Consider the following 27,030-nt stretch of genomic DNA (forward strand, 5'->3'; position numbering starts at 1 on the left):
AATGGAAAATACTTCCCAGTGTTACTGGCTGTTCCTTTTCTCCCTTTCATTAATTATTTTGGGCATTTCCATAACAGCATTCCACAGATCTTCTTTCCCACCTAATAGATCTGTATGTTACAGCTCTCTCTCCTCATAATAAAATTGTTCCAGGACTCTAATATTTTCATTGTCCTATTCCTTTCTGGATCATTTCCATTTCTGCTATATCCCTTATGAAATTAGATGACTAAGATTTACCGAAGTATAAGACAGAAGAGGTGTCACTGATTTATGTATCACTCTTTGTTAGTCTCCATTTCCCAAGAAGCACCAGTTCTCACAGAGCATTTTTTTGTTTTGATCATTAGTGCACATATCAAGATTTGTGTAAGACTACCTAAACTTCGTATTTAGGCATAAATTTAGAGTAGCTCCAGTGGTACTTCCCAATATGCATACATTTCCACCCTCAACATGTATTTTCATAGACTGAAGTTGGCATTAATTTTTGGCACAACCTTCAGTACTTAGTCTTCATTAGAGTGGTCTTGTGCTCCAGGAAAATATTATTTTAACTTAAGCTATCTGGCTACTTCTTCAGCTATGAATGTACCTACCAAAAACACTGGTCAGTTAGACTTAAACAGACAATAAGAAAGAAACATTTCTTCACTTGAGCATTTCTTGTTAAGTTATTCCCCTCAAAGAACAAAGGTATCAAAAGAAAATTCTGAACATGATAATACACAAAAGGCAATGGAGTTCAAAACCAAGGGCTTAGTTAGGCTAGTGAAGTTATATTTAGGCATTTAACTGTTCTAAGCATCATTTACTTCCACAGTTCCTCAGAAGTTTAAAAAGACTGTTGAAAACTCAGGTTTTCAGGCACCTGAATTTGTGCCCAGGAGCCCAGTTTGAAACACCCACTTCTGTATTCCTCATTCAAAGTTTTTATAAGAAGCAGCTGAGGAAACTATGTTTAGGAAAAATGTTGGTTTGTTTGTTGTTTTTTTTTCCTTTGAATCATATTCAAGACTGTTAGAAAATCTTTTTAAGCTTTAAAGAACTTGCTATATATCCCTGTATGAGAATAATATAGCTTTCATTTTGATATTGATTTTAAAATACTCCTGAGCTTTATTAGAACACTCTGGACACAGCCTTGCCAGGTTTCTTTGCCAAAAGGCCATAAAACATAATAAAGGATTTGCGTTGCATCACAATATTTCTCTACTGATATGAGAACAGCCTTCTATGAAACATGTTATTTAATTCCAAATGCTAGGGAACTATATAACAGAATGAGCAGAAGGGAACATTTAGAATGAACATGAGAGGAGGAAAATATTTTTTTTAAAAAAAGTAGTCTATCTACACTGGCCCAAGCATGCAACACTTCCAAAGTAAGAGATGTAATCCTCATGACTGGAGCAGCTTATGTTTAAGCCACACAAGTTGCATGGGAATATATAGCAGAGAGAAAACCCACATTGCCTTGAGCTGAATAGTTTGATTGATCTAGAATGTTTTCTGCTTCTTAGAGACAGCACTGAATAGTGATGCAGGTGACAAGTTTTCAGTTGGGGTGGGTGATGGGGTAGTTGTTTGCTTGTTTCACTTTAGTATTTTTTTTTTTTTTTTTTTTTAGTTTATGGTGCTAAGAGCTCTAGAATGACAACAATCTATTTTGCTGGGCTCTTCAGATTCTGATACCTCTCAGAGAACTCCTTGATCCATGCTGCCACAATTGCTAAAAGACTACACATCTACAGTTTCTCGCAGTGTTTATCCTGTACCTTTCTCAGAAGGTTTTTTATGTTGTCATTTCTGTATGACTTTGCTTTTTTTCATAGATAATAATATATTCTTCCAAGTGTACCATTTCCATTTTGCACTGTGGTTTCTACCCCTCCCTCGATCAGTTGTGATGAAAGGAATTTCTTTCTTAAGATGTTCTGCAGTGTCCTTGGCATTTGAAATTTGAAATTCTGTCTGAATTTCTATCTCTGTTTCTGTAAGAAAACTGTTTACTTAGAAATACATACTTGAGGAAAATTGTCCTACAGAGTCTTTGCCGAGCCCTTCTTTCAAAGTTATTTCTACCTTTTTCGTTTGGAGCACCCAGAAACAAACAAAACACAGAAAGATGGAAGAAAGAAAAATGATCCCTTATTATAAATAAAATCTAATTTAATAGAAGAGATTAATCTCTTGGATGTCTACCTTTAACACCATAAGAGCCTATAACCAAAATAGCTAATATTATAAACCATACACATGTAAAAAACTCCGAATTACTTTCCTTTGGTTAGTAGCCTGTTCTTTCCATTGGCTGAAAAGGGAGTCAAGAGTAAATGAGGTACTGTAAAGTTAAGATCCGTAGCAGGCTGGCTTACTTGCAGAAGAAGGAGACAGATACTCAGAGGAGCGTATCATTATTGTTAGTACAAAGGCAATGTAATTATGGCCTATATCTGCTATGGTCAAGATATAAAAACTCAATGATAATAAATTCAAAAAATCAACGACTGTTGGCACAAGGATCAGCCTCAGCACTGTCTGAACTTTATCTGATTTGTGGGTTCTCATCAGCTCTTTTCTCCTCAATTATAATGTCTTTTTCTTTCTTGGAATGAGATGATTAAGTTTTGATTTTCCAAAAATTGAGGTCTTAATTCACAAGACATTTCCTAGTACTTCTAATACTTTATAATGTACTTTATAATGCCACTTTCTTACCTCCTTCCTTGGAGCAGAGGGTGATCAGGGTGTGAACTGTATCCATCAATTCAAGCTGCTGTTTCTGCAGGACACTGTTATTGCTTGTTGCCTTGTTTAACTGCTTCTCTAGTTCCTGGATTATGTAGCTTTGCCGTGTGACTAAGCTTTGCAGGTTCTCTTTTTCCTCCTTCAAAGTGGCCAGCTCCTCTTTGTGCCTTTCTTCCATTTCTAGAATTCTGTGCTCAAGGAAACTAAAATGAAATAAAACAATTAGTAAATATTTTTTCATGCCATCACAGTTAATAATACACAAACCAGAACATTCTTTTTCAGTGTATAATTCACTACCTAAATCAATAATTCTAAAATATGTCACATCTAGTAATTCAGCTCACTGAGTCAACCATAACTGATCTCTAAGACTGACATGTTTGCATGTTGTATTGCGTAAAGGGCATGGAACTGCATATGTAGGTATTACTCTGATTTACAAATATGCACAAGCATAGGGCCAGTAAAACATTTGAATGTAAAAGCTGAAGCAGAAGAGCCTGAGGTAGGCAGAGGAGAGAGAAGAGCAGGGTGTTGAAGAGGACATGGTTGGTAACACAAATGGATCAATATGATAAGACTTAAAAATCAGGGCAAACTGCAGAAGAATTTGTGAAGGGTTTTGTCACTGAGAGAAAAATAAGCATTATAAGTTATGGAGGACCATCAGGGTGTGTGGAACCCACAATAAATCTACTTTTTGATGTGGTCTGTTAAGCTGGGATAAGAATTTCCCATCAGATGAGCAGTACCTGCTTTCACATTAAGAATAGTACTGTTTGTCCAAAAGGTAAATCAGCAACTTGCATTTTAATGTAGGATTCCCTTTTCCTTGAGTCTACACTCATATCCCACTAACACTCCCCAGCCATGTTTGGTTGTTCCACAAAAGGCTTCTCAGGCAGAAAACTGTTTGGCATCATGCTATGTGATCTGCTTACATCAATTTTCATAAAGAATTTTGAACATGTAGAGAAACCCCACTTTCTCTGGATTAATATTCTTTTTCTGGTGCCCTTTCTGTCCTGTGCTGGAAGTGTTCAATTTACCAGGATCAAAGGCATATCAGACTACATCTAGAAAAATAGTGCTCTTGTAGACTTAAAGCACAGCTAACATCTGTCAACCACAGAAAAGAAGCATTTCCAGGACAGTGCTTTGATGCTGTGGTGGGAATTTAACAGAAAGAATGTATTAGTATTAGGTAAAGAAATTAATTCAATCTCGCTGCTACTTTCTCTTTGGGGTTTCTGTTGTATACACCAAAGGTTGTATTTCTCATGCCCAAAAAGTAAGTGGTGGTTAAAAACTTGCCAACAAACTGCTTCCTGCTCAAGTCAGTCTTAGGTTTTATTTATTTGCACTCTCCCTCTACCTTTGTTTTTACTTTTGGATAATAGATCAGTGGCAAAATGCCTGCATAATTTTAGGTCATTTAACCTAACAGAAGAATTTAATAAAATCCATATGGAGTTGCTTCTACTCTATATCATGGAGCCTTAATATGAGCTGTTAGAGATGATAACAATACAAAGATTAAATTCAGGCACCAAAATTTGCTGTGCAAGCTAGAATGAGATAATTTTTTTAAAGCAGCATTTTTTTTCCTGAAATAATATAAATGTGGAATTTACAAAGATCCTGGAGAAAACATACTTTGTAATACCAACATGTGTAGTTCTGTGAAAATCAGAAGCATCTGAGTAAAGGAAGCAAAAAAGTAAAGATGTGATGGAAAATACATTTTTGTAGGGTCCCAAACACAAAGGAGAATACATCTCATTTTAAAAGGCTCATTAATTAGAAACAAAATAACAAGATTTAGTGGACTGAAATAAGATGGTAGATGGTTACACCCTGAAAAAAATATGGATTTTGAAGCCAAAGACTATAAATTATTTTAGCACCTTATCAGAGCTGTGGCTGATTTTTCATCACTTGAACACTAACATTAAACATCATGTTTAGATTCACACCATGGTCTAGATTCACATGGATTTTTTGAGAATGTGTATGTGGTAGCCTTTGAACTTTCTTATACAGAAAGTCAGATGTAATTTAGTTTGGCAGAAGTGCTTGCAAATCTTCAGATAGATTTGGTTCTAGTCATAAAATATTGTCAAAGAAAAAGACCTCCTTTTGAAATGTATCAGTTCAGAATCACAGAATAATTCTATTCACTGATAACTTTTCACAGAAATTGTTGAAGTCCTGGTTATGATTCTAGATTTTACCTTCTGTGATAGACTAATTACATCAATGCACTTGGGATAAGAGCAAGGTGGCCTGGTCCCAGTCTGTAATAGAATGGGTACTAGGTAGGGCCACATCCCAGTCTGACATCTTACAGTCCCCCAAAATATTGTGTATTTTCAATGCAAGACGATGTCCTTTAGGAAGATAGAATATAGCTTTTTGGTTAAATAGTAAGTAAATACAAAGAATTTCCCTTTATCCTTATCCATGTAGTACACTACAATGTATTTCCTTAATTCCACAGTATCCTATCTGCATGCTGCATGTCCACAACTAAATAATTTCCATATCTGAATAATTTCATGTCAAAGAAAGAGCCTTCAACAGCCAAAGTTTATGCATTGCATTATTTGTTTCCCACTGTGGCCTTCCTAAAACCATAGTAAATGAATCCAGGGGGATGACAACATTATTTGTGGCAGCACTGGCCATGTCAAGCAAGAAAAGAGAAGCTGACAATGTTTAGAGTTTGGCATCTACAGAGCCAGACAGGAAACAGATGTTTTATGGCTTTAATAAAAATACAAACTAATATTTCTGAGTGGTGTGTCAACATGTGGTGGAAAGATGGAAGTGTCATAGCACTTGCTTCCTTTGTTTTCTATGTAGATTAAAAGTCCTGTAATTATAAACTGCAAAACTATGCTAATTTCAGGAATGTATATATATTTATGCAATTGGCTTTCTATATCCGTAAAACGATGTCAGATAAAAGTAAATCCAGAGGATAGGGCAACTCCCTGTATTTCTGGGAGAAGTCCAAAACATTCATTTTTGTTTTACTATGAAACAATGAGAAATCTTTGGTCAAATCTCCAAATGAACAAAAGCAAAGTCTTCACACAGATTGGGGATTTCTGAACTGGACTGTTCCAAAAGGAACAAATCCTTCAATAACGTGAGAAAATCTGTTCTTACGGCTTTTGACAACAATATGGCCAGAATTGTTCATTTGTATTGTTATATAAATATTTATTATAGATAATTTAAATTTAAAAAAAAATTCTTGGAAGTTCAAAAAAATCTTGAAACCGATTGAAAGCAATTTAAAAGGTATTTAGGATTTCTTTAACTGTGGCAAGACCACTCTGTTGCCTTTTTTTTATAACATCAGACAAACTCTAACAGACAAACACCATTAAGAAATAATTTTGCTGAGTGCTTGGCAAAGATATTTTCTCAAATTTTTAAGGAAGCATTGTGAAGAAAGAGTTAAAATTAAAATATTTTTATTAATTTTCATTAATGGCTATTGCCTACACAAAACATTAGTGAAAACGGAAAGGCTGTCTCTATATGAATCAGTCCAATATCCTCAAAAGGCTGACTGAAACATTCTTTTATAACACTTTCCAGTAACTTGATATGGCTCTTTTTTTGCAGTAAGTTTCCTCTATTAATTTCCTATTTAACATTTTAAGTTCCTATACAATTCCTATATGTTTGAAATTTCTAAATTTTTGAAAATGCTACTAATCTAGGCACATGAAACATTCATGGGAACAACAACACAATAAAAATAAATCACCATTCACCAGAAGCATCATATAAATATTCATATAGTTATTTCTAAAGGTGTACATATAAACATAAAGATATGTTTTTATAAGGGGAGCCTTCAATTTGGGGAAATAAATCAGGCATTTGGGGAACAGAATAAAGTTGTGAATAAACAAGTATTGTTGCCATGAATAAATACCAATATTACCCATTGGATAATGACACTTTGAAGTCATTATCTAGGAGAATAATAATGTAACACACACACAAACACATGCAGATCCCAAACCCAGACAAATATTTCTAAGGGTTAGCTATGTCTCAATGTCTAATGTAGTGGTTTTGGTGGGGCTAGGAATCTATTTTCAAGGGCACAAATGATATCATGACCTTGTCAGCCTGTGGAATGACTCAGTGCAATGACTCAGTGCAACAGTGTTATGTCCAGCTGATTCAGAAAAAAAACCTTTACTAATGCTGGAGAGGGTAGAATACCCATACAGAAGGCAAAGAATGACTTCCAGCGAAAGCTGTTGTCATTTTGAAAGGTGATGAAGTAGAACATGTAGGAAACACTCTGGTAGCTGTCCAAGGGAGAAGGAAAATATGGTTTAGACAATCTGCCTTATAAGGTAGTTTAATCACTAATCCATTCCAGACCACAGAAGTTTAAGAGATTTTTTTTTAATCTTTGTTTTCAGAATCCTCAGTTTAGACTTGTGAGAACAGGATATAGACCAGACCTTGGAGATGGACATCTTTTGCATTAAAATAATTTTTTAAAAATTATTATTTATTAAATATACAGATAAAACATATCCTTTGTTGAGGTATTCAATAATTAAAGACAAGTAATGTCACACTAGAAAAAATGGTTTTTGGCCATATATATGTAGGTTTATTTTATTATATATGTATGGGAAGACAAATGGGTAGAGGATTTCAATGCTTACTTTTGAGTGCATGAACATTATTTTACCAAAGAAAGCCTGAAACAGCTTCTTTGTACTTCCTTTTAGGTAAGTGAAATTTTCCCTATGTTTTTAGGTGGTGACTACTCACACTATCTTGGGAGTCTGATACAGTCTGATCAGTTTAAGGAATTATGAAAATATGTGTCCCCCTATTTCTCAGGGCCAGTAAAGTAACAAGTCACTTAGCACCAGGAAGCTGACTTTTTATACCAATGACAAGATAATTCACATAAGTGAAGTGTAAAATTGGGATTTATCTTTTTAGTATATGCACAACCTTCGAATAAAACTTGACAGACATATTGTGTTTCCTCATCTTTCACACAGTCAAACACATTCAAGAACCATTCTTGAGTCCTTGCTTTTTATAGCATACAATAATTCTTGTACTGAACGTGTTAATCCAGTATTATTTTCTGCAATTTCAAGCAAGATTTTATGTTTAAATGTCACTTCCACAATTTGTTGATGGAAGATCCAGAATTCCATTATATTTTTCCTCGTTTGTTTCATTTTAGCAAATAGAAAGTTTTCTTACACTTGCTTATTGTAACAAATGACACACTATAAATCAAATGCAGCTGGTACACTCTGGGGGGAAAAAAAGGGGGTTCATAAGGCACTTAAGAAGGGAAATCTTTCAAGAATAAATCAAAATAGCATTTAGAAAGCTCTTGTGGGAAAAAAAATGGCAATGGAAGAAACCACCGTTTACATTATAGTGGGTGGGAACCCACAAAACCAAATTATTTATGGCATGAGAACACTCAATAGACACATGATTCTAAGGCAAATGTGACTCTACTTATGCCATAGAATATCTTCCATTTCAGTGGAATAAAAAAAAAATTTGGCCCCTCTTCTGAGCAGAGACAGGCAGTAAAGAGAAAGGCCAAGAATATTCATATTTCTAGTCTAAAGAACATGCACTGCTCCCCTGATGATTCACAGTGTTAATTTTAGTTAAGGATAATATGCAAGTTACAATAGTACATCAATGGTCAGTTATTGTTACTATGAGATTTTGCATTACTTTAATCCAAAATTCAGCTGTCTGAATGTGATTAATATCTTAATTTTTATTTTATATAGAGGCAATTTTAGCACAGAGAGACAATTTATTAGCTCAAAGTACACTATCTCTTTTTATCGTTTCAGCAAAGAGAATAGCTCCTACATTAGCTCCCACTGTGCTGTAAACCTATTGCAAAAGAAAGATCCTTTCCAAAATAGCTTACAGTCCACCTACATGATGTGGAAGAAAGCATTTGTCTCCATTTATTGGTGTGTAAGTGATATGGAGAGGGATTATGAGTACCTAACTGCAAATAGCTACTATACACAGCCAGATGAGTAATCTGCAAATATTGTTTAAATTTAAGCAAGCTAAAATCGTTGGCATGTCCAGAAGCCTGGTGTCTGCTGAGGTCACCAAGATTTGTCCCACAGTCAGCTTGACACACACATAACTGATTTCAAATTTAGAACCTGCAAGGCCAAGACTACACAGTTCTCTGTGAAGAGATGATGATGATACAAGAGTGGATGATCTGTATTTTAGTGTAATTATAACACTGCCTTCTCCCTAATTTTATCAGTCCCAAGGAGACTTTAAAAGGACTCACACAATGCATGCCAGGTCCTTGCTTTGCTAAAGATAAAATTCTGTGTGCTTTTTCATCTACCCACAAATACCGACACCTCTGAGAAAAACAACAAAAAATATGCTTTTAAAAATAACCCTTCTTTTCTTCTGACTTTTCAAAATCCATTTTATCATAATGTCAACCAAGTCAAAGGTCAGTTCAAGTAGGGCTTATTTGTTTATTACCACGAAGGCTTTTTACTCTGATTCATTCCTAAGGTAAATAAATACATCCAAAGTATACAAGACGCAGTCTCTTAATCAGCCAACAAAATTTTGTTGCTAATCATATTGCAGCAGATAAAAGTACAAGTACTTATATACTTAACTAATGTTTGAATTAAGCCCATTTTGAAATAAATTTGTAAAATATGTAGACTGAACTGCCAATCTGTTTGTGGATTACAGGGAGAGCACACACAAGCACTTTAGGTGAATTACCTATTTTTGAGATTGCTGCAGACAAAGTTAATCCCACACTAATTTATTCACACTTCTATTTGGTTAAGGGACATCTCTAGAGTTCAAGAGTTTTAAGTGTAATTCAATTTCCTCAGAATAACATTTGCTGGAATTATTGGTTGCAAACAGTTTTTAGATTAAATGCATTAAATCGGTTTTCATGATCAGTAGCAATAATGATATATTATTCAATAAGACTTGCAACTAGACACATTTTACAAGCACATTTCTTCGTATCAATATTTTCTATTTTTCATCACTACCCATATTTTGCCGTCTTTACCCGGTAGCCTCTTGCCCGCTATGGCGCTAGTCTGCCTTATGTATAACCCTGGGCAAGGTTTTTTCTGCTTCAGCTGCCAATTCCTGTCCAGCAGCATGGGGTCACACTGCTCTCTTTGGAAGACTGACTGATCTCAATTAAAACAGTCCTCAACAGCTTGTATCACATGCTTCAGTCTTTGCCTCAAAAGCTGTTTGCCTCATTTCAATATCAAACGTAGAGAGAGAAAATAAAACCTTAATCCTACTCGGATTTGACAGTTGTTTGTTCCAGAAGGGCGCTGAGTGAGGCTGAGGAGTCAGAGCACTCCCTGTCCTCCTGCTTACACCTGCCCACCACAGAGGCAGCAGTGTATGGGGTGTTTCAAGGAGCAGTCAGGAAGGGGAGCAGCTTTTCCCACCATCCTGGGTGCCAGTGCCCAGGAGCAGCTGCTGTGAGGAAGGGCCAGAGCTGCCCTTCCTGGGGCACAGCTGGTTCCAGTCAGCTGTACAGTGCGAGGAGTGAGGGAACAAGGGAGAGAAACAATGCTGCAGACACCAAGGTTAGAGAACGGAAAGGAAGGAGGCACTGGAGCAGACACAGCCCTGCAGCCTGTGGGGGAGGCCATGGTGGAGCAGATATTTCCCATGGAGGACCCTATAGTGGAGCAGATATGACCAGAAGGAAGCTGACACCTGTGCAGAATCCATGCGGAGCATTTTTACCCTGAAGTACACAAGCCTGTGGGAAAGAACCATGCTGGAGAAGGGAAAAAACTTGAGGAAGAAGGCAAAGGCAAAGCGTTGTGCTTTGTCTACTGTCTACAACTCCAATTCCTCATCCCCTTGTGCTGCTCAGGGGGCATATAGAAGAATCAGGAGTGAAGCTGACCCTGGGAAGAAGGGGAGGTAGAGGTGAAAGGTCTTTTTGGGTTTGTTTCTGTTTCTCACCATCCTACACTGTTATTAATTGGTAGTAAATAAGGCTGTTTTGCCCATGACAGTAACTGATGAGTGATCTCCCTGTCTTTATCTCAACCATGAGTTTTTCATCATATTTTCTCCCTGTTCTGATGATGAGGGGGAGTGAGAGAGTGTCTGGGTGGGCGTCTGGCATCCCAGACAAGGTCAGCTCACCACACATGCTCTCTGGCATACTGAACTGCTAAGCCGAGTGACTTCAGGTGCTGAGTCCCTGTGCCACAGAAGGGGAACACTGGAACTACTTCCCAACTCTCAATTTACTGCTCAAAAAGTTGTGTTGGTAAATAGTTTTTTCATCAGCTTAAACATAAATCCCAAACATTTACCATTTACTTCTTAAAATGAAGCATGGCTACAAGTATGCTATAGAATACAAAAGGAGAGAGAGATCCTTCTACATGCCTTATCCTTGAATCCATTAAAACTAGAAAGATGAACTAATGGAGATTTTCTGTTTCTGATGTACTTTAAGGTAGTTGAAAATCTCATAATTTAATATTTTTCTACTTGAAAATGCTCTTAAAAGTAATGCCTATGCTTTTAGGTTGCTGGAACTGTGGTCATATGACTAAGTTGTCATGAAACAGAGTAAGATGTAAATTTACAGTTAATTTGAAAAGTGGTAAAAATCAGTTTACATTTATCACACAGGACATAATATAGTGTAAGTTCACATCCCAGATGTTTTAGTGAGTTCATAAATATTACCTTTGCTGTCCACTTACCATATTTGCTCCTTTCATCAGTTGCTTAAAACAAAGTATACACAGACCACTTTGTAATGAACAGAGAAAGAGACCAATTACTCATTCTTACCTATTTTTCTCATGAATTTTCAGGATTTCATGTGTCTGTTGTAGCAGCTGTTTTTCTAGTTTGTATGTTGACAGGGAATTTTCCAGTAGCTGAATTTCAAGTCTGGATGTTTGATTTAGCACCTTAAGGATAAATTAAAAACATTAATGTTTCTGTTGTCCTGGATATTTTGTTTTAGCAGCATAATATAATAATTTAATTCTGATTTTATGATTTGTCAAGAGTTGTTTCTAAATCCTTTTTTAACCTCAGCTGCTCAGCTGGTGCAGATGAACTCAATCAAACTGCACTGATATGTACCAGCTGATATTCTGGCACTCTAAAACTGTAGGATAGTAGCAGATCAGCAGAAAGAGGCAAGGTGACTGCCAAACAAGCTTCATTTCAATAGAAAAAACAAGAGACGTGCCTCAGACATGCATTCCTACAAAGCATGCTTAAACCAGAAAAGTGCAAGAGTACTTGGAATGAAGTCAAAGTGTTGCATCTGCTATTTTGTAAATAGAGCTCCTACTTTAGTTTTCCCCTGCATTCTCTCTTTTGTGGGGTTGGCAGTTCAGTGCCTTATTTTTGTTTGAAATCGTTGACATTCACAGAGCAATCTGAATGTCCATTTTTGTTGTCCTATAGAGCTTGAAAAATTGGGAAATGATTGATATACAACAACAGTGAAGATCAAAAGCTGTGATTTATCCTGTTACTCATTATTTAGCCTGACACTTGTATCATTGACAATAGGGAGCTGTTAATTGAAAGTCAAATGCTGATCTAGTTTCCTGGGCAGTCCTACCTTTGTGGCACACACAGAGCTAAATATACTAACCAAATGAAATCAAAAGAAAGACACATAACAAGGGTCAATCATCAATGCTGTTATTACCAAGGAACAAAGTGTGTTTCCTGGACCCCTGTGTTGAAATGTTTTGTGTGGTAATGCATTAGAAAGGAAAGAGTTTGGGAAATGTTCTCTGCAATTAACAGCTTTTTGAAAACCATGCTGGGAACATACCTGGGTTTCAACATCCGTGAGTTTTCTTGTCTGCTCTGCTGTCTGGCTGAGGAGGCTGGTCCCTATCTCGAGCATGGTAGCAGTGTGGTTCTGCACAGCATTCTGCTGCAGCTGCACCATCTCTGATTTCATGTTTTCCACAATGTAGTTCTCAAGCTGTAAAAGAGAAAAGGTTGTAGCTGTAGTATTTTTACATGTTTAGGCATTCTGGTGTCATAAATGGTGTATAGCTGGCATTCTTGTCAAAAGCAGAAATTTTAATATTTTCAGGGGGGATCTCAAGTCTCAGCTGATCATATGGCTATTGGGGTAGGGATCTGAATATCTTTCCCTTTCACTTAGAGTCCTGAGATTTTTCCAAGTGTCATGGTCTGTGTCAAGGTTGCAGTAAACATTTGTCTTGGAGATAGCAGCTTCAAAATAAAACCCTAAAAGAGCAAAGCACACCAGAGGAAAACATAAAACCCTATTTGTACATCATAACTTACATGTGAATCTTCCATGGAAGAGATCCTACCATACTGTACATCCCCTGGTTTAAGTCTGTCACTCAGGAATATGATTTTTTTTTAATTCAGTTTAATCCCCCAAATGATTTTTTAGAAATTTAGCAATAAACACAGCTTAGTTTAATTGACATCAAAAATTTGTAAAGGAATGGTAACGCTGTCATGCCAATAAAAGAAGGAAGTTGTTGGCCAAAAAGCATAGAAAGCTTTTTTGCTCCTTTGCTTTTTTGGTCTTGATATTTGGTTTTACTTGGCAAATTCTTGAACAGAATCTGAACAAGAACCCTCTAAATAAATGAAGTATCCCAGAGAGGGGTGCTTTTTGTTGCAGTTTGTTTTAGTCTGTGTAGGCAGAATCATTCCCTTCTAGCTGACAGCGTCCTTGCCCTGCCACAGCAGGCCATAAACCCAGGGCTAGTCTACAGTATGATGAGATTGTTTCTTACTTATAGAAGCACTGGTCTGTCCTGATGTCCTCCATAAAGCTTTAACATAAAGATAGGTGGCCCAGAACATAGTTTTCAGTACCTTCCACTGAAATGACCAGTTGGAGTCCAGCTGGTTTAAACCCAGCAAAGATTTAGTTCTTAGTCACTGTGACAGGTAAGTTTCACAAATAAATAGCAAGAACCAGATGGAGTTGATTTAAATACTGCAAAAAGGAGTGGTAGGCAGATATAGAGTGTGATTACTAAGAATGGCTGCTTTAATTTTTTCTATAGGTATACCTGTGCCTAGGGGCCACGACTGTTAGATATTCCAATGAGTCACTTCAGTTGAGCTCACAAAATATTAGTTACAAGTTTGGTCATTTATGTGCACCTACTAGTTTTATGAACATTATTACAGAAACAGGACACTGCCACAGTGTAAAATATTTTCTGCATAAGACAGTTGATGTTTCATTTGCTTGTTTGTTTATCCCAGTATGAAAAAACAATAACCATCATGGTCAAAACTAAAGTGGATGTCCTATGGATGTTTTGATTTTTTCCCCCAAACTATCTCTTGATTGCAAATAATTCTTGTGAATGAGCCCCATAAACTGGGTGATTGTCCTTTTCCATATTCAGGTCCAGAGTATGGACACTGATTCTGGAACATCTGAACAAGTTCAATTCCTCTGATGAATTTCGCTTCCTGATGAAACACTGCTCATGACAGGTTACCAACACACATTTCCTCACATCCAATGTCTTTGTTTGCAGATAGGAGCACAGCATGTCTATATTGTAGCTGTATAGTGCTTGATTTGCTAGCCTGGAGCTTTCTGAAACTGCCTTGCTGTACATGAGGAATGTGTTGCATATGTGCAATGGATGCCTCTGAAAACTGCTGCAAAAATGGTAATAGCATTTATTACACATCAGAAATCAGAAATTAGATGTCTTTGCATATAAATAAAGTGCCCACAGATAGGGAAATAAATATAAAAAGAAATGTATATTTTTAAGTAAATTTCTTTGCCTGTTACTTTAGTCACATTACAGAGAGGATTGTGATTGTGATTGCATCTGTGTGGAGTTACAGCAGATTTGTCTAGCAAAAACACAACCACAGATTGAGGCATATTGTATAGCTCATACTTTTAATTATTCCAGTCTAACACTGTCCCCATGGTATCCAGTCTTTGGCAATTGCCCTCCATTACTCACCCCTAAAAAAGCCTCAAATTGAATCTAAGACTGACTCCTTATAACAACAAAGCTGACTTTCCTGTTTCAGAATTACTCATTAAAAGCTTTTGTAAATATTTGTTGTTCAGAATACCACCACAATAGTTTCTGTGAGCACATCTCTGGAGTATCAAGAGCTATTCACTCAGGCAAAAGGGGGTTGAACAAAAACTGAAATAATATAGGGGTTTTGTTGCATTAATTCCCCTTCCTTCCTCCCTTTGCCTACTTCTTTTAGTTTGCTCTGTAGATTTATTGGTTGCAATACTGGCCCTACTAAAATCAATGCCAAAATTCCCATTGGCTTCCATAGGCCATGATTTCACCTATTATTTTTATTGCAGGAAGCTAACAATTTACCAGGTTCATTATGACCAAGCATGGAATTTCATCTGAAGCCTTGCCTTCTCTGGAGGCCTTGTATTAAGCACGTGAACTGAGCTTTCGTTGTGGTTAGTCAAGAGCAATAGCATCTATTTACTAGGTGATAAAAGGATCCTTGCAGGGTGGCCCCACCAAAGATTTGACACAAGAAACCTATTCACAGAAGCAAATTAAAGAACATTTAGGACTTCAAGTAATTTTCTAGAATTCCTTCATCCTATAATTAAGTTAAATTCAATTCCTCCAGACACTCTGAATTAAACAAGTCCTTAAGTTACTGTATCTACTTATTTCAGCTACTTTTTTTTTTTTCAAATATGAAAGAGAATTATATTCTGCATTCTTTTCCCCTCATCCCACCCCTCCAAATATATGGGTTTCCACAGTAAATTGATGTCCTTGTTATTAATTTGGCTGCATCTGCTTTCAGTAAGACTCATTACATTGCAGAGGAGTTATGGGTAATGCTGAATTACCGGTGGGATGCATAAGAACGCTGTAACATTCTCAGAAATAAAACTGTCAGAAGATTCAGTGTTATTGGTTAATAAACATTCCAGAGGATTATATATTAAGAGTATCTAGCCTTTTCTGGACAATGTCTATTGAATACCCCTCATAGAAACCACCAAAACACTAATAGAACTATTAAAATGGAAACAGTAACTTAGGGTCTATGTAATGATAAGTGTTTGTGGCAGATGGCTTATAAATAAAATAAGAGCTTTTTCTTTTACTTTGATCAAATAATGCTGGTCCCAGGTAAGAGCTATATTTTAATAATTGGTATGATTCCCAGAAGACATTTTCATACAGTGCCTTACAACAAGACTATAAGTTAAAGTAACCATAGACTGTTCTCCTTCTACCATAGACTGCACATCATTTGGAAATACAGAAAGACAATGTCCAGTGTTATTTTGTAAGAGTGGTTTTGTGTTGTCTTGCTTTGCAAACATGAAAAAATACTAGTAATGCTACACCACAACCCAACCAATGAAAATTTAATTCTTTCTTTATTTTTCTGTTTGACAGTAGGTCATGCCTCCCCACAGTGACAAACTGCCTCAGGGAGTGAGATAGAAAAATGATATTTTATGTGAATTGTGATTTATAAATACACATTTTATGTGAATTGTGATTTATAAATACACAAACTGCCTTAGTGGGAATAAGCTGGAAGAAGTAGAAATATATAGAATTCCTTAGAATTTCTTTGAGATTTGAAGAAGTAGAAAGGGGTTAGGAAAGACTTTATCACTGAGAAAAGTTATATTATTCATGTATTGCAAAAGCCAATATTGCATTTATTTAAAATATATATTCTATAGGTTATTTGTAAATGAGGGAAAATTGATAAAATGGTTAATTTACAATGATTCAACCTTCATGTACTACAAATTCAATGAGTAGAGAACAACAATCCTTGCACAATTTCTGTTGGTATGTGATTACTGGGAATCAAGGACAATGAACATGGATGGCACACAAAGGCAATGAATAATGCACAATTGCTAAAGCTCTAATCTGTACCACTTTTGAAACAACTTTGCCTGATTACCTACACTAAGATGATACAGGATCATATGGATAACTTCAGTAAAATTATGAAAACAACCTTGCAAGCTGAAGTGAAACCTTTAAGTGACAGCTACAAAAATTGGACTCATAGAAAGGCATGTTGGGATATGTGGTATATGGGGCTTTCACAAAATCATTGGTTATGAAATATACTGGTTATGAAATACATTGGTTATGAAATATGTTTGTGGGTTTCAATTCTAAGAGGAACCAGAAAACTGATCCACCAAATCCATATGTAGTCAATCAAACACTTATAAGAAAATCTAGCTGTAAAAACAGTATTTCCTTCTTTTTTTTTAATTCAATGGACCCAGATTTCTAGCCTTAAAGCAACAAGAAAATAAGCCTGTTAGTTTTTCAGTTGCACATTAATAAAAGTAAGTATTAGCATGATACTTGCACAATTATTCTGTACTTGTTTTTGAATTTTCATAGGTTTCTGTAATATTGCAACTCCTCATTTTGACTTCTTGCTCAGATATTTTTTGTATCTCAACCCTCAATCACAATAGTGTGGTTTCCCAAATTCTGTTCCTGACAGAGAAACAAACAATGACTTGCAGGGAATGTATGTTCATTTCTGAACTGAAACATTGGACTGTTTTTTCCAAACCAAATGTTCCAAACACATAAATGATACTTTTCCTTAAATCCTTGATTCCTTGAATGTCTGAATCTTTGGCATATCATATGTTTACTGTCTGGCTATAAAGCATTATTCAATAGATGCAATTCCACTGCGACCAGTGAAACCACAGCTGCATTCTCCTCACACAGTAACTAAACACTGTTTGATTCAGTCCCAGCTGAGTGATACTTGTCTGGTTGATTTCCAATATACTAATGATACTTGTTGTCATGGAGGTTCAGCTTGGGTTTATATCATCCTTCAGTAAAATAAAGTGTGCTATAAATGTAGAAGAATATTTCTGCAAGCTAAAAACCAAACAAACCAAAACCGCAAATCAAGCAGTTTTTCCTCTTCAGTTAAAGACCAGACATCTTTTTCTCAGGAGAAATCAGGGATAGCACATGTATGAGATTATTCCAAAACAGGTGAAGTAATCTTTCTGCTGCATTCAGCATCAGTATAGTGTCTGCAGCAGTTTTGTTTTCAGTTCTGCATGTTGCAGTTCAAGAAGGATGTAGTTATTTGGAAAAGTGTACAGAAGGCAAAGAATTGTCATAAATTTAAAAAATTGAAATACTTAGAAATGCTTAGCTTGATAGGAAGGCTAAAAGAAAATAACTTACTGGTCTAACACAAAAATGTTAAGGGAAAGTGAATAACCTCTTTCTCACATCCATGAAGCTTCAGTATTAGAAGGTTAATTTTTACACATTTGGTGAAATGTCTTCTAACAGTACAGGTAAGAAAATATTGGTAGGGATTCTTCTGTGAGCAAACTGTGAAAAGTCCATTGCTGTGGAGAATATTTTAGGTACAGATCAGATAAATTATGTCATTGTGTAGTTCTTTCTAGTTATCTTGATTTCATTAATCACGGTCTTTCTATTACTATGCTTCAGACCTAAGGTTGCAGGCTCAATATTTGGAATAAACTCTATAATAAAACCTCCATTGAACTGAGAAAAAGTTTGGAAGACCCATCTCCTAATGAGACTTTTTGAAGGAAGTCAAGAAAACAGGAGTCCTATTAATTTAAGTCACAAAATGAAAAAACAACAGTGAACAAACAAATAAACAAACAACCCCCCCCAAAAAAACCCAAGAAAAGCAAGCCACACATAATGATATAAATAAAAGGAACTGTTCTGGTTTGACCAAATCAAACAAATTAGGACATTCATTGAGGAAGTTTCTGAATGTATGAATATTCCTCTATAGGGTGGCGCTCTGCAGAACCATCTGAGAAATTATTTCATGACCTACCTCTGCAATTATAAACTGGCAGAAGTTTCTCAAACTCAAGTTACTTTTATTAGGCTGCTTTTGAAGCCGCAATCTCTAAAAAATCAATTTGCAGATATCTAACCTTATGTCAGTGGTGACTTGGCATCTTTGTACAATTCAGTAAAGTGCATAAAGTGTAAGAGGTAGTAACTGATAATGATGGTGGAAGAATATGCTGTTTGGCATCCCACTAAAATATTAGGAAACTGGAAAGGGAAGTGTTTTTTATTAATAACTGTACTTTATAATCAATAGAAATACAAGATATGGGCAACACATAGTTCTTTGCTTCAAGATATTTAAGGACATCCCCAGCTACGTTTACCCAATAGTGTAATATTCAAATATGAATTTCAGTTCCTCATTATGTAGGAAGAAATATTTCCTTTTTTTTTTTATTTTAAGTTTTGTCATTTTAAAAGCTTAGCTATTTCTAGACCTAAGTCCAATAATCATTATGAAGGAAATTTGTCACTTGAAATGCCATTGATTACCTTTTCTATGAAAGAATACAAAACACTTAGGAATAAATTTCAATTGCTTTATTATGAATATTAGTTAATTCAATTAATTTTTTAACCTTAAGGCCTAATAAAGTCAATAAGCAGCATAACAGAATCACATCAAACATGATTGAATGGGTCCCACAAGGAAGCTTCTGATAACATTTAATCATAACAATATGTTCTAATTTTCTACTGATTATTAATATTTCTGGTTCAAAGAATTATCTTGCTGAATGTTAACGTTTATAAATTTTGTAACTGTGCAGATGATATTTTTCATTCTTGATCATTTTCTAAACCACTTAATTTTATAAACTAAATTCATTTGGTTTTACAGTTGACTGAAAATCTGAACCATCCTCAATATACACTGGGAAAGGGAAGACATAGTTGTAAAAATGCAACATCTGTCATATCACCCTATGCACATTAACAACTGTAGGGATTTTTAAAAAAAATCATTTTCTATTAAAATGTGGAACTAATTATTCTCTTCAGAAAATATACTTTTGGTGAGGTCTAATTTTCAGAAACACTAATTTTGGAACAACTTCTGTGTAGAAGAATATTTAAACACTTTTTGGCTCATTCCTAGGTCATGCACATATGACATAATCAAAATTAGTTCCACTGAAATATCTCCTTACTGCATTGAATATGGTTCTTGAAAAATGTAATCTTAGACTGCATAAATAGTTCTGTTGCTGTATTCTCTGCCAGTTTAGATTTAGCTTAAATCTAAACTTTCAGTGAACCTGGGAAGTTGGAATATCATTTGGAATCTATATGTGTTATAGGAGATAGTACAATGATTTAACATTGTACTCCTTAATCTATTTTTAATTCTGCTTGGTTTCTGACACTCACCACTATGACATATGGGCACACTTTTCCAAGAAAGGTAGTGAAATTACGACACAATGATTTTATGCTCTAGTCTTTCAACAATTATCTTTTTTTTTTTTTGTATTTTATGTATATATATATAGGTATATATCTCACAGAAGCTGAATCTCCTTATTCATTGGCATGTGCTCTGCCTTCAGCTCTTCATTTCTCTCTTAGGATCTTCCTGATGAAAAGATCACAAATTCTTTTTTATTACCATTTTTCTCTCTTTCCTGTGCAGGTTGCAGATTACCATCCTGCCTTTCATTAACCTGATATGAAGTCTCAAAGTCAGCTGAAGATGCAGTACATTTTATCGAATGCCAACAAAGTCTCAATTTTTAATCCTTTTTGAAAGCTTAAATTTGAAGTTTAGATGGCATAAATCATAAGTTTAGATGCACTGAAACCACTGAAAATGCTGCAATTCCAGTACACTTGGGCCTACAGGAATTCAAGGGTATCCCCTGGTCCATAAAACAACTTCCTCACTCTTCCAGACAAATACTTATTTTTACCTTCATCCCAGAGAAATCAACAAAACATCCACTCTAGGTATCCAATCAATCTTAGAACACAAACCAGAACTCATGATCTGCAGGCTACATGTTCACATCCTCTCTGTGTGTGCTTCTATCATAAATCACCCAATGGTGAGGAGAACTGAAATCTATTTCAGATCTTTTCCTAGGTGATAGGGAGTAATGAAAGCTTCCTCAAGTCTGATTGTTACAGGAAATGTGAATCTTACTGCGCACTCCCTGTCCTATGATGTCTCATTGGCAGCAGGTAAGGACTGAATCATGGTACGGTTTGCTTTGTTCAAAAAAACTGATAAAGTGCAGGATCACTCTGTGTCCACAATTAGTGTTTATGCAGCTAACTTTACTTCTAAACACATGGAGAAATAGAAACAGAACAAATCTGCATGGACAAAATGGTTCATGGTTCAGGATTCATACTTGACAGCAGTGGATCCTGCTACCAGCTTTGACTTGATAAAACCTCTGACAAGATAGAGCAGCTGCGTGGACAAGGTATTTGTAAGAAAATGAGATTCCTCAACTCAACATATCTTATTTAGCAAAAAATGTTTCTAAAAATCCTATCAAGACTACAAAGAATAATAACATTTTAATCAAGAACACTGTCCTTTCCTCTCCTTTCCTTGTCTAAAATGGCAAGTCTTATTTTGTTTTGCTATATGTCTTGCATTCAGCATTTGGCCCCAACAAGATTATTTTAGTCAATATTAAAGAAAGATGTTCTTGTCCATTGGTTCCTAATATAGCAAAGAGCAAAACTTCTATGTGTTGTAAAATCCATTCTCCTGCAGAACCCAGGGAGGTTGAAGCCTGAAAGCTGCTGAACTTCTTCAGTCAATAAGGGATTAATATCTAGACAAGAGTTTACATATTCTCACACACAGTATTTATGTGCATAGATTTACATGAGCATATATATAATATCTCTTAAATGATGGGGTTTAATCTCTGTATGCAGCGATGTTCATTCGTGTCCTATAACTTTTGGCTATATTTATGGTTCTCAACTTTATTACAATAAACTGGGCACAAACATTTTAATGATAGGTGTTCTGGATAAGTGGCAATGTTTACCTTTGTTTTAATACAGACATTAAAAAATTGATACATCTTCACTGCAATCACTTTATAATTTTAAGAAATACATATAAGAAATATAAATAAATTAAATTTCCAGAAAAATCTTTAGTAGTGAACGAAAAGCTTCAATTTCCCACAGCACTACAAAAAAGTTAACAGCTAGTACAAACTCCAACACCTTTTCTTCCCATTCTTGAAATTCTATATATATACCCATTAATCTCTAAGTGCCTCCAGACATACCTGTAATTCTCAGCATTATAATGAATGTGTAACTGCATACCAGGAAGATGGTCCTGCTAAAATATGTGCAGCCCACAAAAATTTGTTTTCTTCCCATGCTGATGGATCTGATTGCCTTCAAACATGTCAAACAATGTATTAAAATACATAAATAAAATCTTACCCAATACTTCCTTCCGATAATTATTAAAATCAGAAAAATGCATAAAAATCTCAGAGTGAAACTATCACATATTCAGTACACGCATTCATACATTTACATATGCTCATACAGGTATGTATACATAAAATAAGGATGAGTTAATTCCACCAAATAGATTATGAAAACTGGTCTACAACTAGCATTGGAAATAACTGAAAGTCACTAAACAATATAATGAAATATCATGTATCTGAATTAGCCCGCAGAAAAGACTAGGAAACTTAATAAGATAAAAGTGCCCTGGATAATCTGAAATTATATAATTTGAAAAATAAATCCATTTATGGCTTTAATAGTCATATAGAAAGATAAGACCTTTTCTTTATAGGAAATATGAGAGCAGCCAAAGCATATGAAGACAATTCTGGCCCCTCTTTTCATTATATTCGTCTTGAGATTTTGAAAGAGAGCAATCACATTTCCTTTCAGTAAACGTGTGCTAATACAATCTCCTTCATCCCCAGTTGCTGGAGTGAGATTCAAGGTATGATTACAGGGATCAAATCCTTGCCCTGAGTTTACTTCTTGAATGCCACAATCTCTAAATTAAAAATGTAGAACTGTGGGTTTCTCTAGAGAGTTCATATAGTGGAAATAAGTATTTTTATTTCCATTAAGTGATAAAGGAATAACCATACTGGAATTGCAATAATGAGGAGCAGAATTGGGCTGTTCTATGCTTAGCATGGAGCGCAAGCCCAGCAGTAATAACAAGATAACTGGATTGAAAAAAAATCTCTTTTTTAATGTAGCTCTGAAGAACAAAAGCCATTTCAAATATTTAAATCTAGGGAAAATCTGAGAATAAAAATCTCTTGGAGATATTCCTGCACTTAAGTCACTGTAAAGAGAAGACAAATGAAAAGGAATGATGGAAGAGTCTCTGTCCTAAAGCCTTACTTTAGGAGAAACATTTTTGCTCCTTTTTTTTTTCTAGGACCTGGCAAGAATATTCCCTCCCACTTTGGTTTATCAAAATCACAGCTCTTCCTGGAAGACAATGTTATTGTGATACATTCTTTTGTAAGTCATGAAATCATAAGCTGAAGTGGGGAAGCTTTCAGCCTTCAATTACATGTCTGCTAACTCATTGTCATTCTCTTTTTACGGCTGATGTAGAGTTTCTATTGTTGCTCTTAACAAAGATAGGACAAATAAATTCATAGATGAGCTACTAAGCCTGTCTATGAGCACTCATGCAGTACAGACATAACAAATGATAGAGGAACAGTGACATATATTAGAAATGGATCGGCAGACAAAGAGATGGGCAGTTTGGATGCAGAAATTTGAAAATAGATCTGGTTTTACAAGGGAAAACAAAAGCCGCCAAGTATATATTTGCAAACATTATACTTAATTGTGGGAACCCAGAACATCCCTTTGGCTGTCCTGGATGGCCAGGAGCCCTGCCAGGGGGCTCAGAAGCCCCGGCACGGAGCCCAAAACACCTGTGGTTTTGATTATGACCCATGGAGCAAATTACCAACCTTATATGAAGACCAGCAAGCCACAACAGTTTAGGTAGAATAATAGTGAAGTTATCACAGGGTGGAAAAGTAGATTTTAGGGTTTCTGGTATGGGGGTTCAGGAGGCAAGATGGAGGGAACTGGGCGTGTCCAGCCTTTCTCCTGCTTCGTCCTGGCCTCCATCTTCTGCTGTGATGTTGGTACTTACAGATTGGTTTAGAGTAGCAGCTCACTGTCTAACATAGGTGATAGGTATTGGAAAGTAATTGTAAATATTGTACATGTAGTTTTTAGTATAAAGACATAACACCACCCTGGGGGCAGGCAGAATGCCTTGGACTGTCCTGCTGGACAGACCTTGGCAGGGCAGGAGAAAATGTTTTTATAGATACAATACAATAAACAACCTTGAGACTGAGCAATGAAGAGCTCTGAATCCTTCTTCAAGCGCCGGGCTGGGAAAAGAGACTTTCCAACTTTTCTCGGGGTCACTCTGGCAAGATAAAGATCCCGACGCTTAATGGCCGCAATTAGACATTAATTGTTTAAGACTCATGCTAGTTCAATACAAATTCAAATCATTACACTAATAGTGAAGAGGAATGGTTGTAATTATTTTTTAGTAGCAAGAAGCTGTTCATGTGTCTTTGATGTGTCCTTTGGACAATCTAAATATGAATATATTTCTGGTGATCCAGGAGTCCTGGCACCCATGCTGCTCCTGCATTCCTAGCGAAGTGGCAGGGTAGCTGTCAGGCTCACTCTGTCACTGATTAAGTTGCTACTTTTGTTTGCAGATTTCTACACAGTATCCCTGTGCCCAAAGTGATAACAATCACAGTCATTTCCGATTTGCAATCCAGGAACATGTGCAGGACCTTGCCCTGACGGACCTTCACAGTGAACAAATATGAAGTGACAACCCTTCTGGCATGATTAACGTAGTGAAAACACAGAGCCATGAGTCAAAGATGAGACACACCAGTTATTACAAGTCTGAACTTCATTCAGATCTTACATGAATTCTTAGCATTTATCACTGGTTTTGCTCTCTTGTTCTTCCTTCTACAATACTTTTAATTTTACAATAAATCCCAAGTAGGTCATGCATAACAATAAGACTAATGCTTTCTTGCCAAGTGAAACCACAGTCAGAAGGGTGGTTTAGTAATAACTCAGAAGCATTTACAGTGTAATAAAAAATACATTGAATAAACCAACATATCAGAATAACAGGACTATTAAATAAAAAGAAAATATCCTAGGCCTTTCAAATATGCTGTAACTCTTCAGAATCAGAGATGACCAGGGCTCAAAATCAAATATAGTTATTCTTAAACTTTCAAGTATTCCAAGTCAGGATTTTACTTCAATCTCATTTTCATAATGATAGCCATGTGGTAGTGTTCTTCTCCCTCATGGGTAAGGAAAATATCTGTTCTACTGACTTTGTAGTTGCTGTATATAAAAGCAGACTTTCAAGTCATTAGTTTAACCACATGTGCAGAACATATAGGAATTAGGATAACATTTCCCATGACTACAGCTATTTGATCTAAAGAAGAATTGACATCAATAATGCTTATATCTACCACACTTTGTAGTATAATAGTAAAGAACGAAGTGTTCATGAATCCCAAAGAAAGTTTGCCAGCTGTTTCAGTGAGCTGTAGATTGCAATCATGTTACCAGTTATACATTCTGCCCAATAGCTGGCAATAATGTTTGTGCCCTGTAGTCAAATCTTTAGAGCACAGCAAATCCTTCAGTACTGGAAAGAGAAAAAATCCTGTCTGGTACTAAAGAAATGCTGTAACTATGACTCTGGCAAGGTCACATTTGCTGCTCCTGGAGGACCCATGGAAACTGTATTGGTTACTGAACCCCAATGTCACCTGCAAACTCCTGCGCCCAGAGCACAGAAAATCTAAATATAGGCCATAAAAATATTGAAAAATAAATTTTCTGAAACAGGTATCCTCTTTTTAAGGACAAAGGTTCTCCATGCCTGGTACTGATGCTGATAGAAACAGGTACCATGCCTGAAGGTTTGATCTGATGAGGAGGTCCAAGAGTGCCAAAGCCAACTGAGCCATACAAGAGAACTGGGAGCAACAGGTCAGGAAACTTCTGATTCCCCAATGCATCCCTGTCTCGTCTGCATCCAATTAATTGCATTCAGGTAATGTTGTGTTTTCAATTTCCATTAGGTCATATAATATGGGCTTAGGACACAGATTTTTTAGGATGGCACAGTAAGCCTTTTTGAGGGGAAGGGGATGGCACTGGAAGTCTGGAATTCTGACATATTAAAGTCAAGGAGGTTTTGTGGAAGGTACCCACAATCTGGCCAGGGTTTCATTCCTGAGTCTTTTCTTTTTGACTTTCAGCTCCAGAACAGGTTAAAATGTCTTCTCAAAGCCATAGAAATGTTTTTATTTTATTTTTAATTTTTCTGTCTACAATTCTAATCTGCTCTAAAAACAAAGATTGGAGCTTTTCCTTACTGTAAACCTATTAACATGGTATTCAAGGTTATTTTCTTGTGAAAAGTATACTGCTGACATTAGTGCAAGTGTGGACATAGGGATTATTTAACCATTATTACATTTGGACTAAACTTCTAACTTCTAGACATGAAAAGAAAACTAAAACAGAAATGCTTCTGTTCCACTTGAAATAAATTACCATGTTACCACAAATTCCCAGCAGGAAAAGGGAAGGGGGGGTGCAAATTTCTTCACAACGTGTAGAATGTTTAGTGGATTTCTGTGTGATAACAGTGGAAATAATGTCACTGCTCTTTTTGTCAGTGTAAAGACAAATAGTAGGAAAACAGGACTTCATTTCTTTCTTTGCAAGTGGACTGCGAGGCCATCACAAAGACGTTTTCCTTAAAAGGAAGAATACAGAAAGGGTTATGTAAAATGAGCTGCAGAGTTCCAGTTGAGAACTGAACTTCCTGAAAGGTCAGGTGTTGGGGGTTTGTTTGAAGCTTATCTTTTTGACTCTTTGCCATTCAAGAGCAGATCTTTCACAGCTGGGTAGAAGCAGGAGCTCTGCTTTCATGGCATCCCAAAAAAGGGGATATTCCAGCAGACCTGCATTCCCTGTTGCACATGAGAGAATGTCATGGCATAAAAGCATCTTCCTCATTGTCATCCCCAAATCTGTGGCAATTGTGAGTAGAGGCTCAGCTGGAACACTGCAACAGCTTGAGGGATCTGAATGACTTTTCCAGGTAGGACTTCTACTTGCCAAAAAGAAATAGATAAGAAAATCTCAAATGTACTACAAAACTCTGCTGTAGATGAAAATCCCTTATCCAAACATGCAGTTGAGTGTTTAGAAAATGTGATTCTATTTC

General features: G+C 36.0%; 1 protein-coding gene across 1 annotated transcript in view; it reads right to left on the bottom strand.

Annotated features, from left to right (window-relative positions):
* ANGPT1 (angiopoietin 1) overlaps positions 1-27,030 on the bottom strand; it is a 153,922-nt gene that overhangs the window by 70,922 nt on the left and 55,970 nt on the right. The window contains exons 2-4 of the mRNA XM_030943129.1: positions 12,662-12,817; positions 11,653-11,774; positions 2,722-2,954 (exon numbers count right to left, since the gene is read on the bottom strand). Coding sequence (XP_030798989.1) covers positions 2,722-2,954; positions 11,653-11,774; positions 12,662-12,817 — 511 coding nt within the window. The remainder of the gene's footprint in view (positions 1-2,721; positions 2,955-11,652; positions 11,775-12,661; positions 12,818-27,030) is intronic.

Source organism: Camarhynchus parvulus, chromosome 2, assembly GCF_901933205.1.
Source record: "Camarhynchus parvulus chromosome 2, STF_HiC, whole genome shotgun sequence".
Taxonomy (NCBI): domain Eukaryota; kingdom Metazoa; phylum Chordata; class Aves; order Passeriformes; family Thraupidae; genus Camarhynchus; species Camarhynchus parvulus.